Raw genomic sequence first — 17,618 nt, 5'->3', positions numbered from 1 at the left:
CGACTGGAAGTTACATACATTTTTTGTCACCATTCTCGTTCTCCGAATTTTTTTTATCCCCCTATTCTGTCAGAGTGAGAATCAAATATTTTTATTAGAGACGGGACAAATTACCGTTTTTATAAGTTATATATTGAGTTATAGTAATTTACATTATCACGGGGCCGGGGCGTGGGGAGAAAATTTAGAGGGGGCAATGGAAAGATCATGGATAATTGCCATCAATCAATAGTAGATATTTATAACAAATTGTATAATTCTACAAAGTTGGTGGCCAATTTTATCCCTACATTTGAATTGTGGAAGTTGGGGCCTGGGGGGCGTTTGCTGCTTGCTAGTTCACTGTCCATCTCTGTCGCATAATGTCTCCCACCTCCGTTCTCTTTGCCTCCCTCCGCCGTGGCGGCCGCCTCTTTTCTCATCTTCTCTGTTTTCACCACCCTCGATTTCTCTCTACTCAAGTCGACTACCCTCTCACCCACCCTATCTACACCATTTGGGCTGCCAACACCTCCCTCGGCAAAACATTGGTCTCCGCCGGCCTCTCCATATCCTTTCTCTCCTCCGCTCCCCAGAGGAAATTCGTCTACTTCAAACCCGTTCAGACTGGCTTTCCTCAGGATTCCGACTCCCGCTTTGTTTACAAAAAATTCTCCGAGTTCGTGTCTCTGCACCGCCCTGAACGCTCTGTTCTCGCTTCTAATCATGTCCTCCGAGCCTCAGCTTCGGCGTCAGGGGAGCTCTTGAACAGGAACTGTGGGAGTGGAATTGTGAACTTGGGCTGGCGCGAGAAGAATCTGCTGGGAAATGCGGGTGGATTGGGTGCCTCGGAGCTGGTTTGCAAGACTTTGTATGCGTGGAGAGAGGCTCTGTCGCCTCATTTGGTTGCGGAGAAGGAAGGAGCTAGGGTTGACGATGTTGAGTTGTTAGAAATGCTGGGAAGCTGTTTGGGAAATGGCTCAGAGACTTGGGTTCAGAAGGGTGGGAAAAATGTGGATATGATGTGCGTGGTTGAGACTGCTGGCGGTGTTGCCAGTCCTGGCCCCTCAGGTTCACTCCAATGTGACTTATTCCGGTGTGTTATTATTTGATTTCGCCCTTTCTTTACATTTAATTTTGCAGTTTTTGGTATGACTTTTTAGAATGAATTTAGGATGTGTTTGGTTCACGAGAATTGGAATCCAATACTTGGTAATTCGTATAGGTTTTGGTGAATGTATTTTGCATATGTTCGGTAGGGTGGTGGAATTGGAATGATTTTCAGTGGTTATGTATGACTCTATAATAGGAAAAAAAAAGTTTTAAAAATAGAAAAATAAAAAATCAAGACAATTGAACTAAGTAACGATGAAGTGAGTAGGCAATGTAGTGAGGAAGTTGATGAAGTGAGGAAAGATGAGTGAGGAGGCAATGAAATAAGGAGAGATAAGGCTGAATTAATGGAATAATACTTGATTTAAATTAGGTAATGGATTTTGTAATTATAGTGGTAATCAAATCTTATATCTGTGCTTTAGAAAGTTGTCAACCAATGTGTATGACTTTTATTCCCATTCCTTTGTGTCTACCCCCTAAACTAAACACACCCTAATAAGTCTTACTGTAATTTGTCTGGTTTGAAGCTATTTAATTCTGCCTCATTCTTTTCCGTATATTCTTCTGCAGGCCTTTTCGTTTGCCAGCAATTCTTGTTGGTGATGGAAAACTAGGTGGTATTTCTGCAACCATTTCGGCCTATGAGACACTAAAGCTTCGTGGTTACGATGTTGTTGCTATTGTCTTTGAAGACCATGGCCTTCTAAATGAGGCACCACTATTGTCTTACTTGCGGGATAGGTAAAATATTTTCTATCAACCTCACTATTTCATTGTATCATTGAGAAGAATTCATGCTTTTATGCTGTAGTTGAAGAGTACGTTCCTGGTTCTTCATCCTTATGTGATCCTTGTTTATGGTATACTGTTTCCATGCATTTACTTCTTCATTCTATGCTTGACGTTTTGTATATATCTGTTCTATTATCATTATATTTACGCTTTATATCAAGAGTTGAAAAAGAAAGAGACAATGAAAGACGAGATAAAAATAAGAAACAAGATAGAAAGAGATTTATTGTCTTCAACTTTCAGGGTCCCTGTGCTCGTGCTTCCACCTGTTCCACAAGAAATGTCGAATAATCTTATGGAATGGTTTTATCAATCCCAGGACATCTTTAATTATCTTCAGGAAATAATGTGCTTAGCATCTCGTGAAAGACTAGAGCGATTCCATTACATGACAAAGAAGGCACGGGAAATTTTCTGGTGGCCGTTTACTCAACATAAACTTGTATCTGAAGAACAGGTTACGATGATTGATTCACGCTGTGGGGAGAACTTTGCAGTGCACAAGGTCAGTGGTTCAGCATTTGTTGCAGAAAGAGTTCTCTTAATGCTGCATCATTCACTTCATTATATCTGAAAAATATAGTTATCATAATAGTTTATTCATATCTTGTTTTGCATTCATTGTAAGCATGCTATCAAAAACTCAGATGCGATAAAAAAGTTATTGATTGATAATACGAGGTTCACATATCATACATTGTAGTGTTCTTTTGTTACTTAAAGTCTTTTTTCCTGTCCCCTGCCTGTTTTAGTTTTAAGTCATCACTACTAGTGCAACTATATCATTGTTATATGTCATATGGGCATGTAGATTCCTACCTCTGCATGCTTATAGTTTTCTTTGAATTTCTTGTAGGTCAAGAATGCGGATTCAATTGTTCAACAGTTTGATGCTTGTGCAAGTTGGTGGACACAGGGACCAGATGCTAGTTTACAGGTTAGAATTCACATGTGGGTTTATTTGGAATAGCAGTTGTGGAAATTGGTTAACCATTATAATCCTACCTAAACAGCATGTCGAGAATGTGCAAATAACCATATAAAAACACCTAGAGAGAACAAGAAATTTGAGGTAAAATCACCCAACTTAAGGAAACTTTGATTAGTAATAACTGGAAATTAATATCTAAATATTAATATTAATATCGCTTGAACTGTTTTTATTCTAATGAGATGGCTTTATTTTATTGTTTATGCTGTAAAATGATTTCTCATAAGAGGCAATAGGTTTTATTGGCCTTTTTCTTTCTGATGTTTTGAACTTTATATAACTTATTTTCTATGATGTTTGCTGATTGTATTTAGGTGGTTTCAGATTGAGCTTGCAAGAGACATGGGATATGCTACCTCTAGATATGGGCATGTAATGTTTCCTGAGAATGTTTATGAGCCAGTTTTAGAGTGTGCTGAAATATTGCTTGAAGGTGTTGGAAAAGGTTTGCTTTCTGTTCCCTGCTCATGAACAATAGTTTGAGAGCCTATTTGACCCTTATCCCTGTTAAAAGCTAGAAAGGGTTCTTGTATTGTATCTAACTTCAAGTTACAAGTCTATATATAGGTCTACAAAAGTAAACAATAATAAATAAAGAAACTACTCATCTCCCCAAGGCTTTAATTACTGAGGCTTGTGAGCTGCCCATTTAATTACTAAGGCTAGTGAGCTGCCCAAGACTTTTAATATTCCAACACTCCCCCTCAAGCTGGAGCGTATAAATCAAAAGCTCCCAGCTTGCTACAAATGTATTCAATCCTAGGTCCACGGAGAGATTTGGTGAGAACATCAACAAGTTGATCATTTGACCCAACAAATGTGGTAACAATGTCTCCGGGTGAGAACATCAACAAGTTGATCATTTGACCCAACAAATGTGGTAACAATGTCTCCGGATGCGACCTTCTCTCGTATAAAGTGGCAATCAACCTCAATATGTTTAGTCCTTTCATGGTAGACAGGATTAGACGCAATGTGGAGTGCTGCTTGATTATCACAAATTAATTTCATAGGACCATGCTTATAGAAATTGAGTTCTGTAAGAAGTTGTTTAACCCAAATTAGCTCACATATTCCAAGTGCCATTGCTCGGTATTCAGCTTCTGCGCTTGAGCGTGCAACCACATCTTGTTTCTTACTTTTCCAAGAGACAAGATTACCTCCAAATAGAATACAATATCCTGATGTTGATCTCCTATCCCAAGGACATCCAGCCCAATCTGCATCTGTATAGCTGTGAAAGTGTGAAGGGTTTCATCTATTTCTCAACGTAGAACTGTACAGATTACAATAATTTATACTGAAAAACTAGCTATAACCTAATGGGCCACTGTAACGGGAGCTCTAGGAGAGTAACACTCCCCCTCAAGCTGGAGAGTATAGATCATAAGCTCCCAGCTTGTTACAAATATATTCAACTCTAGGAGCTCTAAGGGATTTCGTCAAGATATCAGCTAACTGATCTGCAGAATTAACAAAGCTAGTTTTAATACACCCTGACACAATCTTCTCTCTAATGAAGTGACAGTCAACCTCAATGTGTTTAGTCCTCTCATGATAAACAGGATTTGACGCGATGTGTAGAGCTGCTTGATTGTCACATATCAACGTCATTTGGGCAACATTGCCACATTGCAATTCTTGTAGTAGGTGTTTAAGCCACATAAGCTCACATGTGGCAAGCGCCATGGCTCGATATTCTGCTTCAGCACTGGACCTAGCAACCACATCCTGCTTCTTACTTTTCCAAGATATGAGATTACCTCCAATGAGAATACAATAACCTGAAGTAGAGCGTCTGTCAAACGGGCAACCAGCCCAATCTGCATCACAATACCCAACAACTTGTGAATGTCCTCTATCTTCGTATACTAAGCCTTGTCCTGGTGCTCTCTTGATATACCTTAGAACACGAACAGCAGCATCCCAATGAGAATCACAAGGTGTCTCAAGAAACTGACTCAACACACTAACTGCGAAGGAGATATCCGGTCGTGTGATCGTGAGATAATTCAGTTTTCCAATCAATCTCCTATATCGCTCTCGGTCAGGCAATGACTCCCCCTGTCCTGGTAGGAGTTTAACATTCGGATCCATTGGATTATCAACCGGTCTACTGTCCAGCATGCCAGTTTCTTCTAAGATATCCAAGGCATACTTCCTTTGAGAAATAACAACACCACTGCTAGATTGAGCCACTTCAATTCCAAGAAAGTATTTTAGCTTACCCAAATCCTTAGTCTGGAACCGACTAAAGAGATACTCCTTCAACTGAAATATGCCCTCTTGATCACTCCCTGTAATAACAATGTCATCCACATATACTACAAGGTATATGCATTTCTCATTAGAATGACGATAGAAAACAGAATGATCAAATGCACTTCTTGTCATACCAAACTCACACACCACAGAACTAAACCTTCCAAACCAAGCTCGTGGAGATTGCTTTAAACCATATAAAGAACGGCGAAGTTTACATACCATACCAGACTCCCCCTGAGCAACAAACCCAGGTGGTTGCTCCATATAAACCTCCTCGTGAAGATCACCATGAAGAAAGGCATTCTTGATATCCAGCTGCTGTAAGTCCCAATGATGAATGGCTGCCAAAGACAAAAGTAAACGAACTGAAGCAATTTTAGCAACCGGGGAAAAAGTATCAGTATAATCCAAACCAAAAATCTGAGTATAGCCTTTTGCCACCATACGAGCCTTAAGACGATCAATTGCGCCATCAGGGCCCACTTTCACCGTATAAATCCATCTACAACCAACCACAGTTTTACCAGGAGAAAGAGGAACCAACTCCCACGTGCCACTAGACTGGAGGGCCTCCATTTCTGTTAACATGGCTTGACGCCAACCTGGATCCGAGAGAGCCTCACGAGTGGATTTGGGTATAGACACAGAAGATAGGTGAGAAAGAAATGCAAAGTAAGGGGATGAGACACGGTGATAACTCAGAAAGGTATATATAGGATGGGGGTTACGAGTAGAACGTGTACCTTTTCGAACAGCAATAGGTGCCTCAGTGAGATCAGTGTCAGATTGCAGTGGAAGTGGTGGAACCGCAGCCGGAGGATCGGACAGTACTGGCAAGTCACTAGGGACCTCAGGAACTGCAGGGCGAGGACGCCGGTGATAAACCTGAAGGGGCGGGTTAAGAGGAGTCGGTTGAGCTGGAGGAACAGTGGACTGGACAAGAGGAAGTGGACCAAGATAAGGTATGGGGAGCACCTCAGAGACAGGGATCGTGTCTCCTGATGAGGACTGGAAAAATGGTGTGGACTCAATAAAGGTGACATCTGCGGATACAAAGTGACGCTTTAGTGCTGGAGAATAACACCAATAACCCTTTTGGACACGGGAATAACCCAAAAAGACACACTTGACTGCTTTAGGATCTAATTTGGATCGACCTGGAGTCATGTCATGAACAAAACAAACACACCCAAAAACACGAGGTTGAATAGGGAAAGGATCAACAGAAGGACACACAATGGAATATGGGGTGTCATTGTTAAGAGCAGAAGATGGCATGCGATTGATCAGGTAACAAGCAGTAAGGATAGCATCAGCCCAGAATTGAGAATGAACATGGGAGTGTAACAACATAGTACGGGCAATTTCTACTAGATGTCTATTCTTACGCTCAGCCACCCCATCCTGCTGAGGTGTGTAAACACATGACCTTTGATGCAATATACCACGAGATGTCATATATGACTGAAAAGGATGAGAGAGATATTCTTTAGCATTATCACTACGCAAAACACGAATGAGTTTGCCAAATTGAGTTTGTATTTCAGCACAAAAAGTTTGAAAAATCTGAAACAATTCAGAACGATCTTTCATAAGGAAAACCCAAGTGCACCTTGAATAATCATCAATAAAGGTTACGAAATAACGAAAACCCAAAATAGAGTTGACACGACAAGGACCCCATATATCTGAATGAACTAAATCAAAGAGGGACGCAGCCCGATTATTGACTCTTCTCGGAAAAGACTGACGTGATTGCTTTCCAAGATGACACGACTCACAATCAAAAGACTCAACAGACAGACCTGAGACCATCCGTTTTAGTTTAGAGAGACTAGGATGACCCAAACGACTATGAATAAGTAAAGGAGACTCTGTAGAGGCAGAAGCAGCAACATCACCACCCCGCATGTAATAGAGGCCCTGTGACTCATTGCCGGTGCCAATCACCCTCCCCGTACTGCGATCCTGCACAACAACCGAATCAGCACAAAAGGTTATGGAACAATTGAGAGTACGGGTAATTTTACTCACAGAGATAAGGTTGAAGGGACTGTTAGGGACATATAAAACAGACTCCAAGGAAAAAGACGATATAGGGGAAGCCTGACCAACACCAATTGCTGGTGTTTGATGACCATTAGCTAAGGTGACCATGGGTAAAGTCTTAGACTTAGACACATTATGCAAAAGAGAAAGGTTACCAGAAATATGATCTGAAGCACCTGAGTCCAATATCCAAGAGTTTGGAGTATTGGCGTGTGAAAGACAAACCAAAGAGGAAGTACCAGCATTAGGTGTGGAAGATTCAAGGCGGGATGCTGCTTTAAGTTGGAGATACTCTTCATATTCCCTAGAGGTCATCTCAACTGGGGTAGAGGTTGGCTCATGAGTCTGACTCTCGGATGCAGCAGCCTGGGCCAGATTAACAGAACGGGGAGGCCGACCATGTAACTTCCAACAACGATCTTTGGTATGACCATCTTTGTGGCAGTATTCACACCGAGGACGTTTGCCACGACGACCACCACCACCACTAGATGGTCCAGAAGGTCCTCTATCCACAGCCCGAGTAGCTAGAACTGATGACTCTCCAATAGGTTCAACTGAGGGAGTTGAGGCAATACGAAGCAGTCTGGCAGCAGCGTCAGTGTAGGTAGGCACACTAGGACTGGATAAAATCTGATCACGAATGTGAACCTGGTCAGGCCGAAGGGTAGCCAAGGTCATCACCATAAAGAACTTATCATACTGCTTCATATGACTTTCTGACGTCTCCTGATATGGAAGTAAATTATGATACTCCTGCTGTAAAGCTTCCATCCGACCCAAGAAATCCTGTGTACTCATATCAGCAGTGGAACGGAAATTAAGCATATTAGATACAAGGGAATATAGCCTTTGGATATCATTAGTATACAATGACTTAGCTTTATTCCACACATCATAACAAGTGTCATAAGACTTGTAAATAAGATATAATTTAGGGTCAATGGATTGCCACAACATATTGCACAATAACGCGTCTGACTTCTCCCAATCTGATTTCTTCGACTCTTCAATTTCCCCAACCTTTTTGGTTAGATGATCAGACATCCCCTGGCCTTTGAACCAGAGTGTCACAGAAGCGGCCCACGAAGTGTAGTTTTCACTCCCAACCAATTTGTCCATAGTAATGGTGGGATAAGAGGTAAAGGAAGCCATAGAGATTACCCACAAAGAAAAAACACGCTGTCTGTTTCTCTTTGACCGGCGGTGACCGGCGGCGGCGGCGGCGGTGGCCAGAGAACGGCGGCGGCGGGCGGTGGCGAGGAAAACGGTCAACACTCCTGGAAGCGTCTCGTCGAGACGAGTCCAATGGTGGTGACGGCGTCTCGATCGGAGATCGGAGGAGAGAGTTATGGCCGGAAAACAGCGGCGGTTCCCGGCGACGGCGACGGCGCGTGGCGGCGCGTGCGGCGGCGGATGGCGACCGGACTCTGGGCACAGACTCGCGACGGAGCTCCGGTGAGGCCTGTGGTCTCGGTTTGGGAGAAGAACCACCAGGCAGAGGTCGGAGAGAGAAGACCAGTCGCGGCGGCAGTGAAACTCCGGTGGCGGCGGCGGCGCGGCGGCGGGGAAGGGAGGGGAAAAACTATCTAGGGTTTAGGCTCTGATACCATGTGAAAGTGTGAAGGGTTTCATCTATTTCTCAACGTAGAACTGTACAGATTACAATAATTTATACTGAAAAACTAGCTATAACCTAATGGGCCACTGTAACGGGCCTAGGGTTTCAACAATAGCCAACAATTTCTGTATGTCCATGATCTTTATAGAGCAACCCTGTACCTGGAGACCTTTTCACATATCTCAATATTCTGACGACTGCATCCCAATGACTTTGACATGGCTCTTGCAAAAATTGGCTAACTACACTTACAGCAAAGGAGATGTCTGGTCGAGTGATAGTCAAGTACAATAGCTTGCCAACTAATCTCCGATACTTACTTGAATTGGATAGGAGCTCCCCCTGTCTTGGAAGAAGTTTGACATTTGGATCCATGGGTGTGTCAACTGGTTTGCAATTTGTCATTCCTGTTTCTTCAAGAATATCCAAAACATATTTTCGTTGAGACACATAGATACCTTGTTTGGATTGAGCAACTTCAATACCAAGAAAATATTTCAATTTTCCAAGATCCTTTGTCTCGAAATGTTGAAACAAATGTTTCTTAAGCTGATTTATTCCTTCACTATCATTCCCTGTAATGACAATATCATCAACATAAACCACAAGATATATACTTTTTCCAAGTAGATGTTTATAGAAAACAGAATGGTCAGCCTTGCTTTGAATCATGCCAAATTGTTGGATCACATCTCTAAATCTCCCAAACCAGGCACGTGGAGATTGCTTCAACCCATAGAGAGAGCGCTTAAGACGACAAACAAGATTAACTCCTGTCTTAGCCACAAATCCAGGTGGCTGCTCCATATACACTTCCTCATTCAGATCCCCATGTAAGAAGGCATTCTTTATATCCAACTGATACAGTGGCCAGTGATGGTTGGCTGCCATTGAGAGTAAGAGGCGGATAGAAGTGATCTTGGCCACCGGTGAGAAGGTATCCGTGTAGTCAATGCCAAAAACCTGTGTGTATCCTTTAGCCACAAGTCGAGCTTTGAGTCTATCAACTTGTCCATCTGGACCAACCTTCACATTATACACCCATCTACAACCAACCACAGTTTTACCAGGAGGTAAAGGTACTAACTCCCAAGTCCCGGAAGAATGTAGTGCATTCATTTCATCAACCATTGCTTGAGTCCACCCTGGATTAGTTAATGCCTCCTTGACATTGTTTGGAACAAAAGCAGTTGACAAACTAGCAATGAAGGCACAATATGATGGAGACAGACGTTTTTGTGAAAGGAAATTATAGATAGGGTAAGGATTTCGAGTGGATCTTTTACCTACCCGACTGGCAATGGGAGAGTCTGTCGTGGTGTTTTGGGCAGCATCATTGGGTAACAATGATGTAGAACATGACTCAACTGGATGTCTATCCTCTTGGGAATCTTGACGATTGCGTCGTTGGTAGGTGTACAACAACGGTGGAATATGTCCTTCCTCTTGAATGGTTGGAGTTGGAATAGTTCTTTCAGGAATAGGTATGGTCCTTTCAGGAACAGTGGGAGATATAGGTTCTGAGAAAGTAGGAACATGGAGAATTTCTGTGATTTCAATGAGTTCCCCTAGGAAATTAGACTCAACGGAGGTGGAAGAGAAAAAAGGTGTTGTTTCAAAAAAGGTAACATCGGAAGAGGTATAAAACCGGTGTGTTCTAGGATAGTAACACTTAAAGCCTTTTTGGAGGCGAGAATACCCAAGGAAAACACATTTTATTGCCTTGGCATCAAGTTTATCACGCCCTGGAGAAGTATTATGAACAAAGCAAGTACACCCAAAGATTCGCAATGGAAGCTTATGGAGAGATTCCTGTGGACGTAAGATATGAAGAGGAATTTTTCCTTGCAAAACAGAGGAAGGCATACGATTTATGAGATAGCAAGAGTGAAGTATAGCATGCCCCCAAAAATTCTTAGGTACCTTGTTATGAATAAGCAAAGTACGAGCTGTTTCAACAAGATGACGAATTTTTCGTTCAGCAACTCCATTCTGTTGAGGAGTTCTAGCACATGATGATTCATGAAGTATTCCATTTGAGGAAAAGAAAGAAGTGAAAAGGTCAGAAAAATATTCTCTTGCATTATCACTGCGTAAGATTTTGAGAGATGCCCCAAATTGATTCACAATTTCATTGTAGAATTTTTGAAACGCATCAAATAATTCAAAACGGTTCTTCATTAGAAAAACCCAAGTGCATCGAGAGAAATCATCAATGAAGACAACAAAATATGAGAAACCCAAAGTGGATGAAACTCGACACGGTCCCCAAACATCAGAGTGAACTAAAGAAAATGGGGTATTGGCCCTCTTATTCACTCTACTAGGATATGAAGCCCTTGAGTGCTTCCCAAGCTGACATGATTCACACTCTATGGTTTTTAAATTCGACAATCCAGGAACCAGTTGTTTTAATTTATTGAGGTCAGGATGTCCTAAACGACAATGGTTAAGAAGGGGTGAAATAGAAGCCGAGCAAGCTGTTTTGGTATTGGCAGAACATGAAAGATGGTATAGACCTCGTGATTCATATCCTACACCAATTGTCCCTTTTGTTTGACGGTTCTGAATAACCACCGAATCAGAAGAAAAGGTGACAAGGCAATTAAGTGAGTGAGTAAGTTGATTAACTGAAATCAAATTGAAATGGCAACCAGGAATGTAAAGGACATTGGATAAAGACAAAGAATGAATGGTGATTTTTCCAATTCCTATAGCTTTTCCTTTTGATCCATCACCAAATGTGACATGGGGAAGAGAATCTGAGAACTCAATATTAGAGAAAAATGAGAGATTACCAGAAATGTGATCAGTGGCTCCAAAATCAAGAATCCAAGATGAATCAGATTTTAATTCAAGAGCAGTATGAGACAAGTTGGTCCTTGCAACTTTCAGCATGCTGTTTAAACTCTCATGTTTTGCCATAGCTTTCAGAAAAATATGAAAAAATCACCATATAATCGCAGAAAAGGGACAAACTGAGTTGGAAAATTTTGTCGGAAAAGGGATGATGAACAGTCACCACTGTTCATCGGTTGTAGGTGTTTGAGAGAAATTTCAGGCCCCAAAAAAGAGGCTCTGATACCATGTTAAAAGCTAGAAAGGGTTCTTGTATTGTATCTAACTTCAAGTTACAAGTCTATATATAGGTCTACAAAAGTAAACAATAATAAATAAAGAAACTACTCATCTCCCCAAGGCTTTAATTACTGAGGCTTGTGAGCTGCCCATTTAATTACTAAGGCTAGTGAGCTGCCCAAGACTTTTAATATTCCAACAATCCCTATAACATTTGCCTATATAATGCAGACCATACACTGTTTCCCTTTTTTTTAAAAAAAAAAAAAATATATATATTTAAATACTCCTGTAACTTTTTTTCTTTAGCATTGGATGCTTTGTCTTAGTTTTAAAACAATTATACTATTCTAGGTTGGGCCTCAAGAGCATACTTTTCGGATAACGGATCTACAGCAATTGAAATTGCACTTAAAATGGCATTGCGCAAATTTTTGTTTGACCATAAAGTTCTTTTAGAAAATTCAAATGGCAATGGTGCAGACAGATATATTGATCTAAAGGTGAGTGTATGTTTTAATGCCAATTAATGTTTTTACTGTGCTTAATATTTTCCTTTCTTAAAAATAATGCCTAGCAAGTAATTGAATAATTGGTAAATGTAGCATATATGTTCTACTAAAATATTCTTTATGGATGTCCTATCTATATCATTTTATTGTTTTCTACTGTATTTGATGATGCTCTAGAACTTGCATTTGGCTTCTGGTTACTTTTTGCATTGCAAAATTTATTAGAAGCATTCTACCATTATTTGGGAATGTTCAGTGTAAGTGTGTAACAACTAGCATTGCTACTGTCTATTAATGGCACTGGTGAAGTGGACCTTCCTGTAAATTCTGATGAATCCCAAATGTTCTTTTAGTTGTATCACTTGAATAATCCCATTGCTTTAGTCAATGACATGCGGTTTTTTGTTCTGTAATCAGGTTTTGGCTCTTAGAGGATCTTATCATGGTGATACTTTGGGAGCTATGGAAGCGCAGGCACCATCACCTTATACTGGCTTCTACCAACAACCATGGTATCAAGATCTCACTGAAAACGCTTAATTTTTTTCTTCTAGTATTGCCTTCAAATCTTATGACAGTGGTTGCACCGCTAATGAAATCTTCTTATATCTAAGTAAACTTGTCTCAGCTGTTTCTGCCTGTTTTCATCTTGAGAATAAATTTATTTTGGTTTGCTCGCTTTTCTGTTGTCTGTTGTTATCTTGAGAATTACACATACATTGCTATCTCTAATTTGAAATGCTTTCTTGATAAATGCCTTTTAGAAGGGGGGGGGGGGGGGGGGGGGGTGAGCAAGTACAAAGAAATTTAGAATGCATAACATGTTGCATTTACTAGCCTCTTTAAACATTCTACTCTCTGGCTTTGCCTTGAAAACCTATCACTATCATTGGCATTAATGAACTTGGCATTCTTATGCTCGACATGAAAGCCTTTTTGTAATTTACTAAGTTCAGTATGTGTTGTCTTGTCTATAGGTATGCCGCTTAGTATTTCATGATATGTTGAGATCTAATATATTGTCACAGGTATACGGGAAGAGGTCACTTTTTAGATCCACCAAAAGTTTCCTTGTGTCGCAATGTTTGGACACTTTGCCTTCCCAAGAATATTCAACCTGACAAAGCCAATGTAGAAGATCTGAGTGAGTCTAGACGTCTAGCATATTAATCCAGAAATTGTTTTTTTTAGTCATTAATTTCTTTACATGTAAATAAATTGGGCTTGTTTCCAGGTTTCAGGTCACGTGATGATATTTTTGATAAAAAGCGGGATGTATCAAGTCTTGCTGATGTGTATTCATCATACATATCACAAGAGTTATCGGAGAATCTGGATCCGAGAGGATTTATGTCTATTGCAGCATTGATTATTGAACCAGGCAAGGTCTTCTTGATGTGTATTCATCAGAGATTTATTTTCATTTCCGGTATCATTGATAAATGCACTTGCTTATATCAAAGCAAGGTCTTCAAATTTAACTAGAAAAGAGAAAAAAGTTGAATAACATTCTAAGGGTATTTTGGAATTAAATGCATCGTTTTTTGCGCAGTTAGTAATTAGAGTTAAAAATGAAGATGATCATATTATGATTTGTCAATATTGCTCATTTCGTTTTTCTTTTCTTGAACTTTCCTTTCTATCCATTTATCTGTAATAGTTTTACAATTTGTATCAAAGTTATAATTTCAATGTTACATAGATTAGTGCTTAGTAAAATTACAAGGTTAAAGAGTGAATGTTTTGCTTGCTTATATGTCTTAGTTAATTGCTTATAATTAAATTGTTTTACAGTGATTCAAGGAGCTGGTGGAATGGAAATGATTGATCCTTTATTTCAAAGGATACTCACAAAAGAATGCCAAAGTCGAAAGATTCCTGTCATATTTGATGAGGTTTTTACTGGATTTTGGCGTCTCGGAAGAGAGGTTTGATGGTTTTTCTGTTGTATTATAAGTCCTGCTAGTTCTCTTCCCTGAGAGGTTGCAATTTTTATTCTGTGTATATTTTTCCTTTCAGTCTGCTGCAGAGTTACTTTCCTGTCAACCAGATATAGCCTGCTATGCAAAATTAATGACGGGTGGAGTTATACCCTTGGCCGTCACGTTAGCCTCAGAAGCTGTTTTTGAAGCATTTTTTGGGGATTCAAAGGTTTGTGTTCCAAATTATAGTTTACTGACTTCACTCGACTGTAAACTTATAGTCACGACAGCTGACAAGTATATGTAAACATATAATCGGGTTGTTGAATTCCCTTTACAGCTCAAGGCTCTTCTACATGGCCACTCCTACACTGCACACGCTCTTGGCTGTACAGCTGCTGTTAAGTCCATGAAATGGTTTAAAGATTGCAAATCAAATTCTAATTTGACATGTGACGGGAGATTGCTCAAGGAGGTATGTGAAATCCTTAGTACTTAAAAGTATATTGATTTACGATATAAAAAGTGTTAGGATCAAGCGCTTACCACTATGCCAAAAGGTATAGCTCACAACGAAGGCACAACTTTATTTCCTTTTATGTCACTACATTTTTGAAAGACCCCCTAGCCCCCATTTGGGCCCTACACTGGCCTCCGCTCAACAATTCTCCCTCTCAGCACCTATAAGTCTTAACTGCACAGTTTTTACTCTTGCTGGGACTTGATCTCGTGACCTGGCTCTAATACGACTTGTTAGAACTTAGAATCAAACACTTACCACTACTTCAAAAGTTATAGCTCACAGTGAAGACATAACTATATACCACCACATTTTCGAGCGGCAGGGTGTTGGACTTGACCCTCCATTGGCCTCCGCCCAACAACCCCTCTAGCCAGACTTGGTTCTTTATTGGCCTCTGCCCAACGAAAATGTGTGACAGTATAAGGAAATAAAGTCCCGTCTTCGCTACTAGCTATAGCTTTTGACATAGTGGTAAGCGTTTGATCCTAACAAGTGGTATCTGAGCCAGGTCACCTGTTAAGGCGAATTGATCCTAACAAAAGCTTTTCTAGTAGCAATGAATATTTAATTGGTTTATTTATTTTTGGGACTTCTACAGCTGTGGGATGAAAACCTAGTTCGGCAGATCTCTTTACTTCCAGCCGTTGGTAGGGTGGTTGTGTTGGGAACTTTATGTGCAATGGAACTCCAAGCGGAAGGCTCCAATGCCGGGTATGTGGTTTTATTATTCTTTCATGTCTCGTATCCTCGAATTTGTACAATGATTTTGTTCTGGCTGACTGAATGCATTTGAACCGATGAAAGTAGAGTTTTTATTTGTTTGTTCGTACATAATCTGCAATGTTTCAACACCTTCCTTAAACTCCCGAGAACTTGGCGAATGAAATGCAGGTACGCGTCACTCTATGCTGCAAACCTTATTCAGAAGCTCCGAGGTGATGGGATTTATATGAGGCCTCTAGGCAATGTGATATATGTCATGTGTGGGCCTTGCACCTCACCCCAGGTGTGTAGCAACATATTGGAAAACATATACACAAGGCTCAAAGACTTGAGTGAAGCCAAGACTGAATCCCTTGCTCAAACAAATTTAGTTTGAAAGTGAATCCTTCATTTTAGTGTTGATAGTATTAGGTAGTGGGTAATAGGTTTGGCTTAGTAAAATCATTGTTTGGATCAATGTAAACAGATCTAGATTGAATAGGTTTGTGTTGAACATTTAACTATGTAGCCTAGTTTTTATCGTTAAATTGGATGTTGGTTTATTCTCTCTGATGTTGTTGAATGCTAGATTAAAATTGTCATTGTGTTTAACCTTGGCCAAGTTGAATACATGCTATGGATGAATTAATTCTAATGGAGGTCTCTGGTCTTTGGTTGCACTTTTAAATTTAGTCCCATATTATCATTTTTGTCATTTAACACTCTAGATTATCATATTTTGAATACTTTTGGTCCTTCCGATAAAACACTATTTTAAGTAAAGAGTATTTTTGTCTCTTCAATTTATTATTATTATTTTCTCCAAGAATTAATTTCAGTGGAGGTCCTTTATCTTTGGTGATAATTTTAACTTTAGTCTACACAATTGTTTTTGTCATTTAACACCCTAGACTATCATATTTTGGACAATCTTGGTCCTTTCAATGAAATCCAATTTTAAAAAAAGGTATTTTTCGATGACAAAGAATATGCTTCTTTCATTTGTCATTTTTTTTGCTCTACAACTATAGTAGTTCACATAATCATTGACTAAAACAATTGCGATTAGACTGAAGCCAACCGGGTGGCGACATACTTAGCTTTCCAACTACGTTGCACAATAATTTTTCCTTGCACTCGGAGGTCCTCAAGTATTAGGTATCACCATTGACGATTTGGGGAAAGAGATGAAGACAAGAGCCTGGTGAAGGAAATGGTGTAATCCACAACTGAGGAAACGAAAATCGAAAATAAAAAACCTAAAAAAATAAAATTAAAGAGACGAAAATGCTCTTACCTAAAATAAGGTTTCATTTGAAAAAGTCATCGGAAGAATAAAAAATGTCCAAAACGTGATAGTCTAGGTTATAAATGCCAAAAACGATAGATTGTATGAGTCTAAATTTTTTGTTGTTGTTGTTGTTGTTGTTTTTTTTTTTTTTTTTTTTTTTTTTTTTTTTTTTTTTTTTAAATTTTATTCCCATTATAAGCTCATAAATAACTAAACATTAATATTAGTGATCAATCCAATTCCACCCTATTACCAAACATTATCAATTTTTTTTTTTTTTTTTTGGAAAGAAAACATTATCCAATATTTGATTCCCATTCCAATTTTGATTCTCATGTGCCAACCGAAAATACCCATAAATTTTCATCTATCGTCATGTGATTAAGGCAACGCAAATGGAGTGCGTACTTAAAGATAGAAAACTCCTATCTACTAATTAATCCACGCCGTCCACTCTCTGCTTTTAGATGGAAAAATCAGTTGAGATGAAGAAATAACACCAAATTTATACCACAATTGAAGCAAAAATCATAATAGTTTATAATGCAACATACTACGTATTTAGCCAAATTCATTATTACAGCAACAAATTAAACCAACAAGTACAAAAATCATTGGCAGATTCATATATAACAGATCCTGTTATGCTATGCGAAAGAGTGTCTTTATGCTATATTCAGGAGACTACAACTATTTTCTACGATCAAACTGAAAAATTGACTCCAAGCCAACATGTGAACTGTACGATTCGCTGATCGTTTAGACTGAAAACCATTT

The 17,618-nt window shown here is 39.6% G+C and overlaps 1 protein-coding gene and 1 long non-coding RNA gene across 2 annotated transcripts; one reads left to right on the top strand and one right to left on the bottom strand.

The window, feature by feature from the left end:
* Positions 1–260: 260 nt before the first annotated feature.
* LOC109160670 (bifunctional dethiobiotin synthetase/7,8-diamino-pelargonic acid aminotransferase, mitochondrial) lies at positions 261–16,202 on the top strand. Its single transcript, XM_019308946.1, has 14 exons — positions 261–1,075; positions 1,666–1,836; positions 2,131–2,392; positions 2,744–2,824; positions 3,203–3,323; positions 12,246–12,394; positions 12,821–12,915; positions 13,432–13,547; positions 13,638–13,784; positions 14,198–14,331; positions 14,423–14,554; positions 14,666–14,800; positions 15,447–15,559; positions 15,740–16,202. The coding sequence occupies exons 1-14, from the start codon at positions 363–365 to the stop codon at positions 15,945–15,947; spliced, it is 2,577 nt and encodes an 858-aa protein (XP_019164491.1). The 5' UTR covers positions 261–362; the 3' UTR covers positions 15,948–16,202.
* Positions 3,725–6,164, bottom strand: LOC109160674. The gene is made up of 3 exons (XR_002050807.1): positions 6,153–6,164; positions 5,142–5,143; positions 3,725–3,864 (listed from the first exon to the last, which is right to left on the bottom strand). It is a non-coding gene; the product is annotated as an uncharacterized LOC109160674 (long non-coding RNA).
* Positions 16,203–17,618: the final 1,416 nt, after the last annotated feature.

The sequence above is a fragment of the Ipomoea nil genome, unplaced genomic scaffold (genome assembly GCF_001879475.1).
Source record: "Ipomoea nil cultivar Tokyo-kokei standard unplaced genomic scaffold, Asagao_1.1 scaffold2868, whole genome shotgun sequence".
Classification (NCBI taxonomy): Eukaryota; Viridiplantae; Streptophyta; class Magnoliopsida; order Solanales; family Convolvulaceae; genus Ipomoea; species Ipomoea nil.
Note: the sequence above shows the minus strand (reverse complement) of the source record. Positions and strands in the feature narration are given on the sequence as shown.

Bases quoted from the DNA above. Each gene is read 5' to 3' on its own strand.
- LOC109160670 (XM_019308946.1), top strand. From the start codon at position 363: ATGTCTCCCACCTCCGTTCTCTTTGCCTCCCTCCGCCGTGGCGGCCGC. The intron at 3,324-12,245 runs GTTTGCTTTCTG...ATACTATTCTAG, and splicing joins GCTTGAAGGTGTTGGAAAAG to GTTGGGCCTCAAGAGCATAC. The intron at 15,560-15,739 runs GTATGTGGTTTT...AATGAAATGCAG, and splicing joins GCGGAAGGCTCCAATGCCGG to GTACGCGTCACTCTATGCTG.